Source organism: Oncorhynchus keta, chromosome 28, assembly GCF_023373465.1.
Source record: "Oncorhynchus keta strain PuntledgeMale-10-30-2019 chromosome 28, Oket_V2, whole genome shotgun sequence".
Classification (NCBI taxonomy): domain Eukaryota; kingdom Metazoa; phylum Chordata; class Actinopteri; order Salmoniformes; family Salmonidae; genus Oncorhynchus; species Oncorhynchus keta.
In genome coordinates, this window is record NC_068448.1 from 75,410,077 (window position 1) to 75,430,320 (window position 20,244).

The 20,244-nt window shown below is 43.2% G+C and overlaps 1 protein-coding gene and 1 long non-coding RNA gene across 2 annotated transcripts in view; one reads left to right on the forward strand and one right to left on the reverse strand.

Annotated features, from left to right (window-relative positions):
• LOC118371654 (reversion-inducing cysteine-rich protein with Kazal motifs-like) overlaps nt 1-20,244 on the forward strand; it is an 89,435-nt gene that overhangs the window by 44,707 nt on the left and 24,484 nt on the right. The window contains exons 13-14 of the mRNA XM_052483947.1: nt 3,181-3,303; nt 11,785-11,956. Coding sequence (XP_052339907.1) covers nt 3,181-3,303; nt 11,785-11,956 — 295 coding nt within the window. The remainder of the gene's footprint in view (nt 1-3,180; nt 3,304-11,784; nt 11,957-20,244) is intronic.
• On the reverse strand, nt 892-2,692 carry LOC127912910 (uncharacterized). Its single transcript, XR_008083992.1, has 3 exons — nt 1,774-2,692; nt 1,578-1,633; nt 892-961 (listed from the first exon to the last, which is right to left on the reverse strand). It is a non-coding gene; the product is annotated as an uncharacterized LOC127912910 (long non-coding RNA).

Genomic DNA, 20,244 nt, shown 5'->3' on the forward strand with positions numbered 1-20,244 from the left:
TGTAACAATGTACAAATGGTTAAAGTACAAAAGGGAAAATAAATAAGCATAAATATGGGTTGTATTTACAATGGTGTTTGTTCTTCACTAGTTGCCCTTTTCTTGTGGCAACAGGTCACAAATCAATGTGTCTCTAATACGGTCATACATTTGGCAAGAGGTTAGGAACTCTCTCTCTCTCTCTCTCTCTCGCACACACACACGTTAACACACACACTTTCTCTCCACACAGCCTAGTCTCTCTGTGATGTTGCCTCCCAGTTCATCACATCTACATAGAAGAATAACACGTTTTTTTTCTTCATATATAGGTTTTATTTTTGCTACTTTTCTCCTGGCTAATTGTTTCTTGTTACAGATTTGAAACTTTATTTGTTTAAATCTAAATCAGTTTATTGGTGCGGCAGGGTAGCCTAGTGGTTAGAGCGTTGGACTAGTAACCGGAAGGTTGCGAGTTCAAACCCCCGAGCTGACAAGGTACAAATCTGTCGTTCTGCCCCTGAACAGGCAGTTAACCCACTGTTCTGACTTGCCTGGTTAAATAAAGGTAAAAAATAAAAATTGTTTTTGCTTTTATGGTTGTTTTCGGTCCAAAGGGGGATAATACATGTAGGCCTTATTTGACACCGATATGGTTTGCCTGACAGGCAGAGTGGGGCTTTGGAGTGCTTATAGCCAGAGCATTAAGACAGGAAGTCATCCAATAGAGATGTCTTGTTAGAAGTGACTAGATGGGAGAGATGGTGATGCTGTTCAGAACATAAAGCCCATGGTGAAACGGAGTGTCTTTTTAGATAACGAGTCCAGCTTTAGATCAATACCTGATCAGTTACATCCCAGGATCAATACCTGATCAGTTACATCCCAGGATCAATAACTGATCAGTTACATCCCAGGATCAATACCTGATCAGTTACATCTCAGGATCAATACCTGATCAGTTACATCCCAGGATCAATACCTGATCAGTTACATCTCAGGAGCAATACCTGATCAGTTACATCTCAGGATCAATACCTGATCAGTTACATCCCAGGATCAATACCTGATCAGTTACATCTCAGGATCAATACCTGACCTGTTACATCCCAGGATCAATACCTGACCTGTTACATCCCAGGATCAATACATGATCAGGTACATCTCAGGATCAATACCTGACCTGTTACATCCCAGGATCAATACCTGACCTGTTACATCCCAGGATCAATACCTGACCTGTTACATTCCAGGATCAATACATGATCAGGTACATCTCAGGATCAATAACTGATCAGTTACATCTCAGGATCAATACCTGATCAGTTACATCTCAGGATCAATACCTGATCAGTTACATCCAAGGATCAATACCTGATCAGTTACATCCCAGGATCAATACCTGATCAGTTACATCCCAGGATCAATACCTGACCTGTTACATCCCAGGATCAATACCTGATCAGTTACATCTCAGGATCAATACCTGACCTGTTACATCTCAGGATCAATACCTGATCAGTTACATCCCAGGATCAATACCTGATCAGTTACATCCCAGGATCAATACCTGACCAGTTACATCCCAGGATCAATACCTGATCAGTTACATCTCAGGATCAATACCTGATCAGTTACATCTCAGGATCAATACCTGATCAGTTACATCCCAGGATCAATACCTGACCTGTTACATCCCAGGATCAATACCTGACCTGTTACATTCCAGGATCAATACATGATCAGGTACATCTCAGGATCAATAACTGATCAGTTACATCTCAGGATCAATACCTGATCAGTTACATCTCAGGATCAATACCTGATCAGTTACATCCAAGGATCAATACCTGATCAGTTACATCCCAGGATCAATACCTGATCAGTTACATCCAAGGATCAATACCTGATCAGTTACATCCCAGGATCAATACCTGATCAGTTACATCTCAGGATCAATACCTGACCTGTTACATCCCAGGATCAATACCTGATCAGTTACATCTCAGGATCAATACCTGACCTGTTACATCTCAGGATCAATACCTGATCAGTTACATCCCAGGATCAATACCTGATCAGTTACATCCCAGGATCAATACCTGACCAGTTACATCCCAGGATCAATACCTGATCAGTTACATCTCAGGATCAATACCTGATCAGTTACATCTCAGGATCAATACCTGATCAGTTACATCCCAGGATCAATACCTGATCAGTTACATCCCAGGATCAATACCTGATCAGTTACATCCCAGGATCAATACCTGACCTGTTACATCTCAGGATCAATACCTGATCAGTTACATCCCAGGATCAATACCTGATCAGTTACATCCCAGGATCAATACCTGATCATTTACATCCCAGGATCAATACCTGACCTGTTACATCTCAGGATCAATACCTGATCAGTTACATCCCAGGATCAATACCTGATCAGTTACATCCCAGGATCAATACCTGATCAGTTACATCCCAGGATCAATACCTGATCAGTTACATCCCAGGATCAATACCTGATCAGTTACATCCCAGGATCAATACCTGATCAGTTACATCTCAGGATCAATACCTGATCAGTTACATCCCAGGATCAATACCTGATCAGTTACATCTCAGGATCAATACCTGATCAGTTACATCTCAGGATCAATACCTGATCAGTTACATCCCAGGATCAATACCTGAGCAGTTACATCTCAGGATCAATACCTGATCAGTTACATCCCAGGATCAATACCTGATCAGTTACATCTCAGGATCAATACCTGATCAGTTACATCTCAGGATCAATACCTGATCAGTTACATCCCAGGATCAATACCTGATCAGTTACATCCCAGGATCAATACCTGATCAGTTACATCTCAGGATCAATACCTGATCAGTTACATCCCAGGATCAATACCTGATCAGTTACATCCCAGGATCAATACCTGACCTGTTACAGCCCAGGATCAATACCTGATCAGTTACATCCCAGGATCAATACCTGATCAGTTACATCTCAGGATCAATACCTGATCAGTTACATTGGTGTCGTGACCCAGATCCCATAGTTACAAGTCTTATCAGCTGCTGGAGTGGCTGTGGACGGGAAGATTCAAAGTGTCAGATAACAGTTACATTGACAGCCATATAACCAATTAAATCAGACAGGGTCTCACACGGGGATGATGTGTCCTTGTCCCACAGACCACGGGTCGTCATTCAGGGTGGACTGCCACCCCTGCTCCTGCTTTGCTGGAGAAACCATCTGCTCCACCCGCCAGTGCCTGAGTGCTGAAAGTTCAGACGAGGACCGTCGCCTATTCACAGGTGTGTGTGTGCGCGTGTCCGCTCTTGTGTGTGTACGTGCGTGTGTGTGTGTGTCTGCTCCTGTGTGTGTGTGTGTGTGTGTGTGTGTGTGTGTGTGTGTGTGTGTGTGTGTGTGTGTGTGTGTGTGTGTGTGTGTGTGTGTGTGTGTGTGTGTGTGTGTGTGTGTGTGTGTGTGTGTGTATGCGTGTGTGTATTTGAGGGTTGAAATATTGATGCACAGTACTATTTTTCTTCATTTTTTCCCCTCCCTGATTCTGAAACATTTCTCATCCTTCCTAATCTCTCCCCCTGTCTCTCTCTCTCTCTCTCTCTCTCTCTCAATTTAAGGGCTGTATTTGCATGGGAAACGTATGTTAACATTGCCAAAGCAAGTGAAATATATAATAAACAAAAGTGAAATAAACAATAAAACATGTACAGTGTTGTAACTACGTGCAAATAGTTAAAAGTACGAAAGGGAAAATTAATCAACATAAATATGAGTTGTATTACCCAATATGGGTTGTATTTGTGTTTGTTCTTCACTGGTTGACCTTTTGTTGTGGCAACAGGTCACAAATCTTGCTTCTGTGATGGCGCACTGTGGTATTTCACCCAGTAGATATGGGAGTTTATCTATTATTTGTGTTTCTGTGTAATCTGAGGGAAATATATGTCTCTAATATGGTCATACATTTGGCAGGAGGTTAGAAAGTGCAGCTTAGTTTCCACCTCATTTTGTGGGCAGTGAGCACATAGCCTGTCTTCTCTTGAGAGCCATGTCTGCCTATGGCGGCCTTTCTCAATAGCAAGGCTATGCCCACTGAGTCTGTACATTGTCAAAGCTTTTCTTAAGTTTGAGTCAGTCACAGTGGTCAGATATTCTGTGTACTCTCTGTTTAGGACCAAATAGCATTCTAGTTTTCTCAGTTCTTTCCAATGTGTCAGGGAATTATCTTTTTGTTTTCTCATGATTTGGTTGGGTCTAATTGTGTTGCTGTCCCCAGGACCAGCTTGCTTAACCTAGCGTCGAGCAATCCCGTATCCGGGAGCGTAATCATAGCCTCAAGCTCATTACCATAACGCAACGTTTCCTATTCATGAAAATCGCAAATGAAATGAAATAAATATATTGAAACACAAGCTTAGCCTTGTTAACAACACTGTCATCTCAGATTTTCAAAATGTGCTTTTCAACCAAAGCTACACAAGCATTTGTGTAAGAGTATTGATAGCCTAGCATAGCATTAAGCCTAGCATTCAGCAGGCAACATTTTCACAAAAACAAGAAAAGCATTCAAATAAAATAATTTACCTTTGAAGAACTTCGGATGTTTTCAATTACGAGACTCTTAGTTAGATAGCAAATGTTCATTTTTTCCAAAAATATTATTTGTGTAGACAAAATAGCTCCGTTTTGTTCATCACGTTTGGCTAAGAAAAAGACCGGAAAATGCAGTCACTTACAACGCCACACTTTTTTCCAAATTAGCTCCATAATATCGACAGAAACATGGCAAACGTTGTTTAGGATCAATCCTGAAGGTGTTTATTACATATCTATTCGATAATCTATCAGTGGTGGCAGTTGGCTTCTCATCAGAAGCAAACGGAAAAATACTGCAGCTGGAGATTACGCAATAATTGCGACGGAGGACACCAAGCGACCACCTGGTAGATGTAGTCTCTTATGGTCAATCTTCCAATGATATGCCTACAAATAAGTCACAATGCTGCAGACACCTTGGGGAAAACGTGGAAAACGTAAGCTGACTCCTAGCTCCTTCACAGCCATATAAGGAGTCATTGGCATGAGGCGATTGTTAAAAAATGCAGCACTTCCTGATTGGATTTTTATCTGGGTTTTCTCTGTAATATCAGGTTCTGTGGCACTCACAGACAATATCTTTGCAGTTTTGGAAACGTCAGAGTGTTTTCTTTCCAAAGCTGTCAATTATATGCATAGTCGAGCATATTTTTGTGACAAAATATCTTGTTTAAAAAGGGAACGTTTTTCATCCAAAAATTTAAATAGCACCCCCTATATCCAAGAAGTTAAGGGACTCTTCTCCAGGTTAATTTCTCTGTAGGTGATGGCTTTGTTATGGAAGGTTTGGGAATCACTTCCTTTTAGGTGGTTGTAGAATTGAATGGCTCTTTTCTGGATTTTGATAATTAGATTGTTACATTGTAGACTGAGGATATTTTTGTAGAATTCTGCATGCAGAGTCTCAATTTGGTGTTTGTCCCATTTTGTGAATTCTTGGTTGATGAGCGGACCCCAGACCTGACAACCATAAAGGGCAATGGGCATTGGGTTCTATAACTATATACAGTAAGTATTCTTTAGCCAGATCCTAATTGGTATGTCAAATTGTATGTTCCTTTTGATGGCATTTAAGGCCCTTGCCTTGTCTCCCAGATGGTTCACAGAGGTATGTATCGTTTTTTGTGTGCCCAATCAGCAAACAGTAGACATTTGACGTCAGATTCTAGTAGGGTGCTGCAGACTGTTCTAGTGCCCTCGCCAATTCGTTAATATATAGGTTGAAGAGTGTGGGGCTTAAGCTGCATCCCTGTCTCACCTCACGGCCCTGTGGAAGGAAATGTGCATGTTTTTTGTCAATTTTAACCGCACACTTATTGTTTGTGTACATGGATTTGATAATGTCATATGTTTTTCTCCCAACACCACTTTCCATCAATTTGTATAGCAGACCCTCAAAGGCTTTTTTTAAATCTACAAAACATGAGAAGACCTTGCCTTTGTTTTGGTTTGTTTGTTTTTCATTTTTAGGGTGTGCAGTGAATACGTGGTCTGTCGTATGGTAATTTGTTAAAAAGCCAGTTTGACATTTGCTCAGCACATTGTTTTCACTGAGGAAATGTACGAGTCTGCTGTTAATGATAATGCAGAGGAGTTTCCCTGGTTGCTGTTGACGAATATCCCACGGTACTTATTGGGCTAAATTTTAGGGTTGGAGGATTTGTATTTTGTCCTATAGTTAATTCAATGTAATTAGGAGAATCCAGAGGGTTCTGGTAGTCTTTAACCTCTCTGGGATATGTGGGATGCGTCCCACCTGGCCAAAAGCCAGGGAAAATGCAGAGCGCCAAATTCAAATAAATTACTATAAAAATCTAACTCTCATTAAATCACACATGCAAGATAGCAAATTAAAGCTACACTCGTTGTGAATCCAGCCAACATGTCAGATTTCAAAAAGGCTTTTCAGCGAAAGCAAATGATGCTATTATCTGAGGATAGCACCTCTGTAAACAAAGACAGAATAGCATATTTCAACCCCGCAGGCGCGACACAAAACGCAGAAATAAAAAATATAATTCATGCCTTACCTTTGACTAGCTTCTTTTGTTGGCACTCCAATATGTCCCATAAACATCACAAATGGTCCTTTTGTTCGATTAATTCCATCAATATATATCCAAAATGTAAATTTATTTGGCGCGTTTGATCCAGAAAAACACTGGTTCCAACTTGCGCAACGTGACTACAAAATATCTCAAAAGTTACCTGTACTTTGCCAAAACATTTCAAACTACTTTTGTAATACAACTTTAGGTATTTTTTAACTTACATAATTGATGAAATTGAAGACGGGATGATCTGTGTTCAATACAGGAGGAAAACAACTGTAGCTAGCTTTCTGGTCATGCGCCTCTATCTAACAGTACACTTCAAGTGACCCTCTTTCAAGATGGCTGTACTTCTTCATTACACAAAGGAAAAACCTCAACCAATTTCTAAAGACTGTTGACATCCAGTGGAAGCGATAGGAACTGCAGGAAGGGCCCTTAGAAATTTGGATTCCCAATGAAAACTCATTGAAAAGAGAGTGACCTCCAAAAAATAATCTGAATGGTTTGTCCTCGGGGTTTCGCCTGCTAAATGAGTTCTGTTATACTCACAGACATGATTCAAACAGTTTTAGTTCTATCTATTCTAATCTACTAATAATATGCATATCTTATCTTCTGGGGATGAGTAGCAGGCAGTTGAATCTGGGCATGCATTTCATCGGGACGTGAAAATACTGCCCCCTGTCACCAATAAGTTAATAGTTGATTCTAAGATTGGTATTGGATCATGTCTATGTTTTTGCTGTTTGTTCTCTGGGTCTCTATGTATTTGGTTGGATAGGTTTCTCAATTTATTTCTTCAGTTATTGCATTCTTCATCAAACCATTTGTCATTGTTGTTCATTTTCTTAGGTTGTCTGCTTTAAATGTTTTGATTTGATAGGGAAGCTGATTTCTACACCTTCACTATTACAGTGACATATTTTGTCCAGGAAGTTGTCCAAAAAGGGATTGAATTTGTTGTTGCCGAATTACTTTCCTCCGCTCTACAGCATTTCTTAATATTATTCAAATCAAATCTAATGTATTTATATAGCCCTTCGTACATCAGCTGATATCTCAAAGTGCTGTACAGAAACCCAGCCTAAAACCACAAACATTATGCAGTTCCTTTTGCTTTGATGCCTCATGGTTGAGTATTGCTCTGTTCAACTAGACTGTGATTTTGCTGTGAACTGATAGAGGGGTCAGTGGGCTGACTGTGAACTGATAGAGGGGTCAGTGGGCTGACTGTGAACTGATAGAGGGGTCAGTGGGCTGACTGTGAACTGATAGAGGGGTCAGTGGGCTGACTGTGAACTGATAGAGGGGTCAGTGGACTGACTGTGAACTGATAGAGGGGTCAGTGGGCTGACTGTGAACTGATAGAGGGGTCAGTGGACTGACTGTGAACTGATAGAGGGGTCAGTGGGCTGACTGTGAACTGATAGAGGGGTCAGTGGGCTGACTGTGAACTGATAGAGGGGTCAGTGGGCTGACTGTGAACTGATAGAGGGGTCAGTGGGCTGACTGTGAACTGATAGGGGGTCAGTGGGCTGACTGTGAACTGATAGAGGGGTCAGTGGGCTGACTGTGAACTGATAGGGGTGTCAGTGGGCTGACTGTGAACTGATAGGGGTGTCAGTGGGCTGACTGTGAACTGATAGAGGGGTCAGTGGACTGACTGTGAACTGATAGAGGGTGTCAGTGGACTGACTGTGAACTGATAGGGGGTCAGTGGGCTGACTGTGAACTGATAGGGGTGTCAGTGGGCTGACTGTGAACTGATAGGGGTGTCAGTGGGCTGACTGTGAACTGATAGAGGGGTCAGTGGACTGACTGTGAACTGATAGGGGTGTCAGTGGACTGACTGTGAACTGATAGGGGTGTCAGTGGGCTGACTGTGAACTGATAGAGGGGTCAGTGGACTGACTGTGAACTGATAGGGGTGTCAGTGGACTGACTGTGAACTGATAGGGGTGTCAGTGGACTGACTGTGAACTGATAGGGGTGTCAGTGGAATGACTGTGAACTTATAAGGGTGTCAGTGGACTGACTGTGAACTGATAGGGGTGTCAGTGGACTGACTGTGAACTGATAGGGGTGTCAGTGGACTGACTGTGAACTGATAGGGGTGTCAGTAGACTGACTGTGAACTGATAGGGGTGTCAGTGGGCTGACTGTGAACTGATAGGGGTGTCAGTGGGCTGACTGTGAACTGATAGGGGTGTCAGTGGACTGACTGTGAACTGATAGGGGTGTCAGTGGACTGACTGTGAACTGATAGGGGTGTCAGTGGGCTGACTGTGAACTGATAGGGGTGTCAGTGGGCTGACTGTGAACTGATAGGGGTGTCAGTGGGCTGACTGTGAACTGATAGGGGTGTCAGTGGGCTGACTGTGAACTGATAGGGGTGTCAGTGGGCTGACTGTGAACTGATAGAGGGGTCAGTGGGCTGACTGTGAACTGATAGAGGGGTCAGTGGGCTGACTGTGAACTGATAGAGGGGTCAGTGGGCTGACTGTGAACTGATAGAGGGGTCAGTGGGCTGACTGTGAACTGATAGAGGGGTCAGTGGGCTGACTGTGAACTGATAGAGGGGTCAGTGGGCTGACTGTGAACTGATAGAGGGGTCAGTGGGCTGACTGTGAACTGATAGGGGTGTCAGTGGGCTGACTGTGAACTGATAGAGGGGTCAGTGGGCTGACTGTGAACTGATAGAGGGGTCAGTGGGCTGACTGTGAACTGATAGAGGGGTCAGTGGGCTGACTGTGAACTGATAGAGGTGTCAGTGGGCTGACTGTGAACTGATAGGGGTGTCAGTGGGCTGACTGTGAACTGATAGGGGTGTCAGTGGGCTGACTGTGAACTGATAGAGGGGTCAGTGGGCTGACTGTGAACTGATAGAGGGGTCAGTGGGCTGACTGTGAACTGATAGGGGGGTCAGTGGGCTGACTGTGAACTGATAGAGGGGTCAGTGGGCTGACTGTGAACTGATAGGGGTGTCAGTGGGCTGACTGTGAACTGATAGGGGTGTCAGTGGGCTGACTGTGAACTGATAGGGGTGTCAGTGGGCTGACTGTGAACGCTCTGAGAGACTCTGGGTTGAGGTCAGTGGACTGACTGTGAACACTCTGAGAGACTCTGGGTTGAGGTCAGTGGACTGACTGTGAACACTCTGAGAGACTCTGGGTTGAGGTCAGTGGACTGACTGTGACACTCTGAGAGACTCTGGGTTGAGGTCAGTGGACTGACTGTGAACACTCTGAGAGACTCTGGGTTGTCAGTGGACTGACTGTGAACACTCTGAGAGACTCTGGGTTGAGGTCAGTGGACTGACTGTGAAACACTCTGAGAGACTCTGGGTTGAGGTCAGTGGACTGACTGTGAACACTCTGAGAGACTCTGGGTTGAGGTCAGTGGACTGACTGTGACACTCTGAGAGACTCTGGGTTGAGGTCAGTGGACTGACTGTGAACGCTCTGAGAGACTCTGGGTTGAGGTCAGTGGACTGACTGTGAACGCTCTGAGAGACTCTGGGTTGAGGTCAGTGGACTGACTGTGAACGCTCTGAGAGACTCTGGGTTGAGGTCAGTGGACTGACTGTGAACACTCTGAGAGACTCTGGGTTGAGGTCAGTGATGAAGTAGTCTACAGTACGACTGCGAAGAGATGAGCTACAGGTGTACCTACATGTACATGCCTAGCGTGCGACAGAGCTGCAGGAGTTGTGACCCACTTTGTTGGTTATTTTGTCGTAGTTGTGTCTAGGGGGGCATATGGGGGAGTGAATGCTGTCACCTCCAGGTAGGTGTTTGTCCCCCTGTGTGCTGAGGGTGTCAGGCTCTTGTCGAGTTCTGGAATGTAGATCGCCATAGACTAGTACATGTCCCTGGGCCTGGAAATGATCGATTTCCACTTCCAGGATGGAGAAGCTGTCTTCATTAAAGTATGGGAATTCTAGTGGGGGGATATATGTAGCACACAGGAGGACATTTTTCTCTGTTGAGATAATTTCCTTTTAAATTTCAAGCCAAATGTAAAATGTTCCTGTTTTGATTAATTTAATGGAGTGACTAAGGTCTGCTCTATACCAAATTAGCATACGCCCTGAGTCTCTTCCCTGTTTCACACCTGGTAATTTGGTGGATGGGACTACCAGCTCTCTGTAACCTAGAGGGCAACCAGTGGGTCCATCTCCTCTATACCACCCACCTGGTAGTTTGGTGGATGGGACTACCAGCTCTCTGTAACCTAGAGGGCAACCAGTGGGTCCGTCTCCTCTATACCACCCACCTGGTAGTTTGGTGGATGGGACTACCAGCTCTCTGTAACATAGAGGGCAACCAGTGGGTCCGTCTCCTCTATACCACCCACCTGGTAATTTGGTGGATGGGACTACCAGCTCTCTGTAACATAGAGGGCACCAGTGGGTCCGTCTCCTCTATACCACCCACCTGGTAGTTTGGTGGATGGGACTACCAGCTCTCTGTAACCTAGAGGACAACCAGTGGGTCCGTCTCCTCTATACCACCCACCTGGTAGTTTGGTGGATGGGACTACCAGCTCTCTGTAACCTAGAGGGCAACCAGTGGGTCCGTCTCCTCTATACCACCCACCTGGTAGTTTGGTGGATGGGACTACCAGCTCTCTGTAACATAGAGGGCTACCAGTGGGTCCGTCTCCTCTATACCACCCACCTGGTAGTTTGGTGGATGGGACTACCAGCTCTCTGTAACATAGAGGGCAACCAGTGGGTCCGTCTCCTCTATACCACCCACCTGGTAATTTGGTGGATGGGACTACCAGCTCTCTGTAACCTAGAGGGCAACCAGTGGGTCCATCTCCTCTATACCACCCACCTGGTAGTTTGGTGGATGGGACTACCAGCTCTCTGTAACCTAGAGGGCAACCAGTGGGTCCGTCTCCTCTATACCAGGTTTCTTGCAGGATAACAATGTCTGTATTTCTGATTTCTTTGGTGAAGTCCAGGTTCCTGCTCTTTAGGCCAAAGGCAGATGACCTCAGGCCTTGGATATTCCAGGATGATATAGTGAAGACTTTGTGTTCCATAAACTGTCCAATGTTGTTAGTCGTGTGGTTTGGCCTCAGACCTGTTACTCTCTCTATCTCTCTCTATAGGGCTCCCGTGTGGCTGCCCTGACCGTTTTGTGCCGGTGTGTGCCCGTAACGGCCGCACCTACCCTAGTGCCTGTGTGGCCCGCTGCATGGACTTCAAAGACGACCAGTTTGTGTTTGGCCACTGCCGCAGCAGTGACCCCTGCTCCCCCAGCCCCTGCCAGAGGAACCAGAGGTGAGACACTGTCCTGACCAGCGTTGGAGTTCTTTCTTCCTCACCACATTCCTTCCATCCTCCAACCATTTGTTTACTGGCATAATAATAACTGATTGAACACTATTGGATAGGTGAATGCAAAATCTCCCACTATTTACATTGGCTTTCACCTATCCAATCAGGTGCGATTAATGATTACTTCAAGAAAGGGAGGGAGGAAGGATGCATTTGTTTTTACAGCGTTCCGTACAGCCTTTTGTGGATAAGATTGAACACCTTGATTCTAGTTTAGAGGATGCTATTTCTCTCCGAACAGAGGCCTTGAGCCCTGATTCTATTCCACCTCAGTCTACTAGGCCTGATCCTATTCCACCTCAGTCGACTAGCCCTGATCCTATTCCACCTCAGTTGACTAGCCCTGATCCTATTCCACCTCAGTTGACTAGCCCTGATCCTATTCCACCTCAGTTGACTAGCCCTGATCCTATTCCACCTCAGTTGACTAACCCTGATCCTATTCCACCTCAGCAGACTAGCCCTGATCCTATTCCACCTCAGCAGACTAGCCCTGATCCTATTCCACCTCAGCAGACTAGCCCTGATCCTATTCCACCTCAGCAGACTAGCCCTGATCCTATTCCACCTCAGCAGACTAGCCCTGATCCTATTCCACCTCAGCAGACTAGCCCTGATCCTATTCCACCTCAGCAGACTAGCCCTGATCCTATTCCACCTCAGCAGACTAGCCCTGATCCTATTCCACCTCAGCAGACTAGCCCTGATCCTATTCCACCTCAGCAGACTAGCCCTGATCCTATTCCACCTCAGCAGACTAGCCCTGATCCTATTCCACCTCAGCAGACTAGCCCTGATCCTATTCCACCTCAGCTGACTAGCCCTGATCCTATTCCACCTCAGTTGACTAGCCCTGATCCTATTCCACCTCAGTTGACTAGCCCTGATCCTATTCCACCTCAGCAGACTAGCCCTGATCCTATTCCACCTCAGCAGACTAGCCCTGATCCTATTCCACCTCAGCAGACTAGCCCTGATCCTATTCCACCTCAGCAGACTAGCCCTGATCCTATTCCACCTCAGCAGACTAGCCCTGATCCTATTCCACCTCAGCAGACTAGCCCTGATCCTATTCCACCTCAGCAGACTAGCCCTGATCCTATTCCACCTCAGCAGACTAGCCCTGATCCTATTCCACCTCAGCAGACTAGCCCTGATCCTATTCCACCTCAGCAGACTAGCCCTGATCCTATTCCACCTCAGCAGACTAGCCCTGATCCTATTCCACCTCAGCAGACTAGCCCTGATCCTATTCCACCTCAGTCGACGTTTGTTATTTCCTCTCTTGATAAATCCTATTTTCCTTCACCCTGCTTCACTCTTTCTTCAAATCTCCCTCTCACATTTCCCCGTGTCCAGAGGTGACGGACAGGCTGGTTGTTTGTTCAGGTGTGACCAGGCTGCGTCCGCCCTGTGGTTGTCAGCGGTATCTCTGCCATAAGGCACACCGGTATGGGGTGTGCTGTTGTAACCCTCCTATCCGGAATCGCCTCGAGCTCCCAAAGCCCTGAGGCTCCCAGCTCTTCCCCAGGCAGCATCATCGATCTAACATCACTCCAAACAACACCAAACACAGCGTTGGTCGGTCGTTACCTCTCTTCTGACCCTTAGGGGGGCAAACATACAGCCCAGGGGTCATTTTCTGCTCCCCTACAGCCACCATTTCTCTGTGCTGTAACAGAAATAGAGTCCTTAAGGAATGGGTCTCTGTGCTATTTGTCTTAATCTGTGTCACACTAGCTCGTCAGTGGACCCCAAGCGCACAATGTGATCTGGGCGGCAGGTAGCCTAGTGGTTAGAGCGTTGGACTCGTAACCGAAAGGTTGCAAGATCGAATCCCTGAGCTGACAAGTTAAAAATATGTTGATCTGCCCCTGAACAAGGCAGTTGACCCACTGTTCCTAGACCGTCATTGAAAACAATAATTTGTTCTTAACTGACTTGCCTAGTTCAATAAAGGTTAAATAAAGGTTAAATAAAAAACATAAAAATGGTTTCTTAGGACACTCCCTAAACACACATTGTTAATAAGGACACACTCCCTAAACACACATTGTTAATAAGGACATACTCCCTAAACATCAGAGTCTCTATAGTAACCTGTTGATGTCATCCTATCATCAGAGTCTCTATAGTAACCCGTTGATGTCATCCTATCATCAGAGTCTCTATAGTAACCTGCTGATGTCATCCTATCATCAGAGTCTCTATAGTAACCCGTTGATGTCATCCTATCATCAGAGTCTCTATAGTAACCTGCTGATGTCATCCTATCATCAGAGTCTCTATAGTAACCCGTTGATGTCATCCTATCATCAGAGTCTCTATAGTAACCTGTTGATGTCATCCTATCATCAGAGTCTCTATAGTAACCTGTTGATGTCATCCTATCATCAGAGTCTCTATAGTAACCTGTTGATGTCATCCTATCATCAGAGTCTCTATAGTAACCTGTTGATGTCATCCTATCATCAGAGTCTCTATAGTAACCTGTTGATGTCATCCTATCATCAGAGTCTCTATAGTAACCTGTTGATGTCATCCTATCATCAGAGTCTCTATAGTAACCTGCTGATGTCATCCTATCATCAGAGTCTCTATAGTAACCTGTTGAGTAACCTATAGTAACCTTGATGTCATCCTATCATCAGAGTCTCTATAGTAACCTGTTGATGTCATCCTATCATCAGAGTCTCTATAGTAACCTGTTGATGTCATCCTATCATCAGAGTCTCTATAGTAACCTGTTGATGTCATCCTATCATCAGAGTCTCTATAGTAACCTGTTGATGTCATCCTATCATCAGAGTCTCTATAGTAACCTGTTGATGTCATCCTATCATCAGAGTCTCTATAGTAACCTGTTGATGTCATCCTATCATCAGAGTCTCTATAGTAACCTGTTGATGTCATCCTATCATCAGAGTCTCTATAGTAACCTGTTGATGTCATCCTATCATCAGAGTCTCTATAGTAACCTGTTGAATCCAGTCTCTATAGTAACCTGTTGATGTCATCCTATCATCAGAGTCTCTATAGTAACCTGTTGATGTCATCCTATCATCAGAGTCTCTATAGTAACCTGTTGATGTCATCCTATCATCAGAGTCTCTATAGTAACCTGTTGATGTCATCCTATCATCAGAGTCTCTATAGTAACCTGTTGATGTCATCCTATCATCAGAGTCTCTATAGTAACCTGTTGATGTCATCCTATCATCAGAGTCTCTATAGTAACCTGTTGATGTCATCCTATCATCAGAGTCTCTATAGTAACCTGTTGATGTCATCCTATCATCAGAGTCTCTATAGTAACCTGTTGATGTCATCCTATCATCAGAGTCTCTATAGTAACCTGTTGATGTCATCCTATCATCAGAGTCTCTATAGTAACCTGTTGATGTCATCCTATCATCAGAGTCTCTATAGTAACCTGTTGATGTCATCCTATCATCAGAGTCTCTATAGTAACCTGTTGATGTCATCCTATCATCAGTCTCTAGTAACCTGTTGATGTAGTCTCTACCTGTTGATGTCATGTCATCCTATCATAGTCTCTATAGTAACCTGTTGATGTCATCCTATAAGTCTCCTGTTGATGTCATCCTATCATCAGAGTCTCTATAGTAACCTGTTGATGTCATCCTATCATCAGAGTCTCTATAGTAACCTGTTGATGTCATCCTATCATCAGAGTCTCTATAGTAACCTGTTGATGTCATCCTATCATCAGAGTCTCTATAGTAACCTGTTGATGTCATCCTATCATCAGAGTCTCTATAGTAACCTGTTGATGTCATCCTATCATCAGAGTCTCTATAGTAACCTGTTGATGTCATCCTATCATCAGAGTCTCTATAGTAACCTGTTGATGTCATCCTATCATCAGAGTCTCTATAGTAACCTGTTGATGTCATCCTATCATCAGTCTCTATAGTCTGTTGATGTCATCCTATCATAGTAGTAACCTGTTGATGTCATCCTATCATCAGAGTCTCTATAGTAACCTGTTGATGTCATCCTATCATCAGAGTCTCTATAGTAACCTGTTGATGTCATCCTATCATCAGTCTCTATAGTAACCTGTTGATGTCATCCTATCATCAGAGTCTCTATAGTAACCTGTTGATGTCATCCTATCATCAGAGTCTCTATAGTAACCTGTTGATGTCATCCTATCATCAGAGTCTCTATAGTAACCTGTTGATGTCATCCTATCATCAGAGTCTCTATAGTAACCTGTTGATGTCATCCTATCATCAGAGTCTCTATAGTAACCTGTTGATGTCATCCTATCATCAGAGTCTCTATAGTAACCTGTTGATGTCATCCTATCATCAGAGTCTCTATAGTAACCTGTTGATGTCATCCTATCATCAGATCAGTCTCTATACCTGTTGATGTCATCCTATCATCAGAGTCTCTATAGTAACCTGTTGATGTCATCCTATCATCAGAGTCTCTATAGTAACCTGTTGATGTCATCCTATCATCAGAGTCTCTATAGTAACCTGTTGATGTCATCCTATCATCAGAGTCTCTATAGTAACCTGTTGATGTCATCCTATCATCAGAGTCTCTATAGTAACCTGTTGATGTCATCCTATCATCAGAGTCTCTATAGTAACCTGTTGATGTCATCCTATCATCAGAGTCTCTATAGTAACCTGTTGATGTCATCCTATCATCAGAGTCTCTATAGTAACCTGTTGATGTCATCCTATCATCAGAGTCTCTATAGTAACCTGTTGATGTCATCCTATCATCTATAGTAACCTGTTGAGTCTCTATAGTAACCTGTTGATGTCATCCTATCAGTAACCATGAGTCTCTATAGTAACCTGTTGATGTCATCCTATCATCAGAGTCTCTATAGTAACCTGTTGATGTCATCCTATCATCAGAGTCTCTATAGTAACCTGTTGATGTCATCCTATCATCAGAGTCTCTATAGTAACCTGTTGATGTCATCCTATCATCAGAGTCTCTATAGTAACCTGTTGATGTCATCCTATCATCAGAGTCTCTATAGTAACCTGTTGATGTCATCCTATCATCAGAGTCTCTATAGTAACCTGTTGATGTCATCCTATCATCAGAGTCTCTATAGTAACCTGTTGATGTCATCCTATCATCAGAGTCTCTATAGTAACCTGTTGATGTCATCCTATCATCAGAGTCTCTATAGTAACCTGTTGATGTCATCCTATCATCAGAGTCTCTATAGTAACCTGTTGATGTCATCCTATCATCAGAGTCTCTATAGTAACCTGTGATGATCAGAGTCTCTATAGTAACCTGTTGATGTCATCTATCATCAGAGTCTCTATAGTAACCTGTTGATGTCATCCTATCATCAGAGTCTCTATAGTAACCTGTTGATGTCATCCTATCATCAGAGTCTCTATAGTAACCTGTTGATGTCAAGTCTCCTGTTGATGTCATCCTATCATCAGAGTCTCTATAGTAACCTGTTGATGTCATCCTATCATCAGAGTCTCTATAGTAACCTGTTGATGTCATCCTATCATCAGAGTCTCTATAGTAACCTGTTGATGTCATCCTATCATCAGAGTCTCTATAGTAACCTGTTGATGTCATCCTATCATCAGAGTCTCTATAGTAACCTGTTGATGTCATCCTATCATCAGAGTCTCTATAGTAACCTGTTGATGTCATCCTATCATCAGAGTCTCTATAGTAACCTGTTGATGTCATCCTATCATCAGAGTCTCTATAGTAACCATAGTCATCCTATCATCAGAGTCTCTATAGTAACCTGTTGATGTCATCCTATCATCAGAGTCTCTATAGTAACCTGTTGATGTCATCCTATCATCAGAGTCTCTATAGTAACCTGTTGATGTCATCCTATCATCAGAGTCTCTATAGTAACCTGTTGATGTCATCCTATCAGTAACCTGTTGATGAGTCTCTATAGTAACCTGTTGATGTCATCCTATCATCAAGTCTCTATAGTAACCTGTTGATGTCATCCTATCATCAGAGTCTCTATAGTAACCTGTTGATGTCATCCTATCATCAGAGTCTCTATAGTAACCTGTTGATGTCATCCTATCATCAGAGTCTCTATAGTAACCTGTTGATGTCATCCTATCATCAGAGTCTCTATAGTAACCTGTTGATGTCATCCTATCATCAGAGTCTCTATAGTAACCTGTTGATGTCATCCTATCATCAACCTGTTGATGTCATCCTATCATCAGAGTCTCTATAGTAACCTGTTGATGTCATCCTATCATCAGAGTCTCTATAGTAACCATGTTGATGTCATCCTATATCATCTATAGTAACCTGTTGATGTCATCACCTGTTGATGTCATCCTATCATCAGAGTCTCTATAGTAACCTGTTGATGTCATCCTATCATCAGAGTCTCTATAGTAACCTGTTGATGTCATCCTATCATCAGAGTCTCTATAGTAACCTGTTGATGTCATCCTATCATCAGAGTCTCTATAGTAACCTGTTGATGTCATCCTATCATCAGAGTCTCTAATAGTATGTCATCCTATCATCCTGTTGATGTCATCCTATCATCAGAGTCTCTATAGTAACCTGTTGATGTCATCCTATCATCAGAGTCTCTATAGTAACCTGTTGATGTCATCCTATCATCAGAGTCTCTATAGTAACCTGTTGATGTCATCCTATCATCAGAGTCTCTATAGTAACCTGTTGATGTCATCCTATCATCAGAGTCTCTATAGTAACCTGTTGATGTCATCCTATCATCAGAGTCTCTATAGTAACCTGTTGATGTCATCCTATCATCAGAGTCTCTATAGTAACCTGTTGATGTCATCCTATCATCAGAGTCTCTATAGTAACCTGTTGATGTCATCCTATCATCAGAGTCTCTATAGTAACCTGTTGATGTCATCCTATCATCAGAGTCTCTATAGTAACCTGTTGATGTCATCCTATCATCAGAGTCTCTATAGTAACCTGTTGATGTCATCCTATCATCAGAGTCTCTATAGTAACCTGTTGATGTCATCCTATCATCAGAGTCTCTATAGTAACCTGTTGATGTCATCCTATCATCAGAGTCTCTATAGTAACCTGTTGATGTCATCCTATCATCAGAGTCTCTATAGTAACCTGTTGATGTCATCCTATCATCAGAGTCTCTATAGTAACCTGTTGATGTCATCCTATCATCAGAGTCTCTATAGTAACCTGTTGATGTCATCCTATCATCAGAGTCTCTATAGTAACCTGTTGATGTCATCCTATCATCAGAGTCTCTATAGTAACCTGTTGATGTCATCCTATCATCAGAGTCTCTATAGTAACCTGTTGATGTCATCCTATCATCAGAGTCTCTATAGTAACCTGTTGATGTCATCCTATCATCAGAGTCTCTATAGTAACCTGTTGATGTCATCCTATCATCAGAGTCTCTATAGTAACCTGTTGATGTCATCCTATCATCAGTCTCTATAGTAACCTGTTGATGTCATCCTATCATCAGAGTCTCTATAGTAACCTGTTGATGTCATCCTATCATCAGAGTCTCTATAGTAACCTGTTGATGTCATCCTATCATCAGAGTCTCTATAGTAACCTGTTGATGTCATCCTATCATCAGAGTCTCTATAGTAACCTGTTGATGTCATCCTATCATCAGAGTCTCTATAGTAACATGTTGATGTCATCCTATCATCAGAGTCTCTATAGTAACCTGTTGATGTCATCCTATCATCAGAGTCTCTATAGTAACCTGTTGATGTCATCCTATCATCAGAGTCTCTATAGTAACCTGTTGATGTCATCCTATCATCAGAGTCTCTATAGTAACCTGTTGATGTCATCCTATCATCAGAGTCTCTATAGTAACCTGTTGATGTCATCCTATCATCAGAGTCTCTATAGTAACCTGTTGATGTCATCCTAGTCTCTATAGTAACCTGTTGATGTCATCCTATCATCAGAGTCTCTATAGTAACCTGTTGATGTCATCCTATCATCAGAGTCTCTATAGTAACCTGTTGATGTCATCCTATCATCAGAGTCTCTATAGTAACATGTTGATGTCATCCTATCATCAGAGTCTCTATAGTAACCTGTTGATGTCATCCTATCATCAGAGTCTCTATAGTAACCTGTTGATGTCATCCTATCATCAGAGTCTCTATAGTAACCTGTTGATGTCATCCTATCATCAGAGTCTCTATAGTAACCTGTTGATGTCATCCTATCATCAG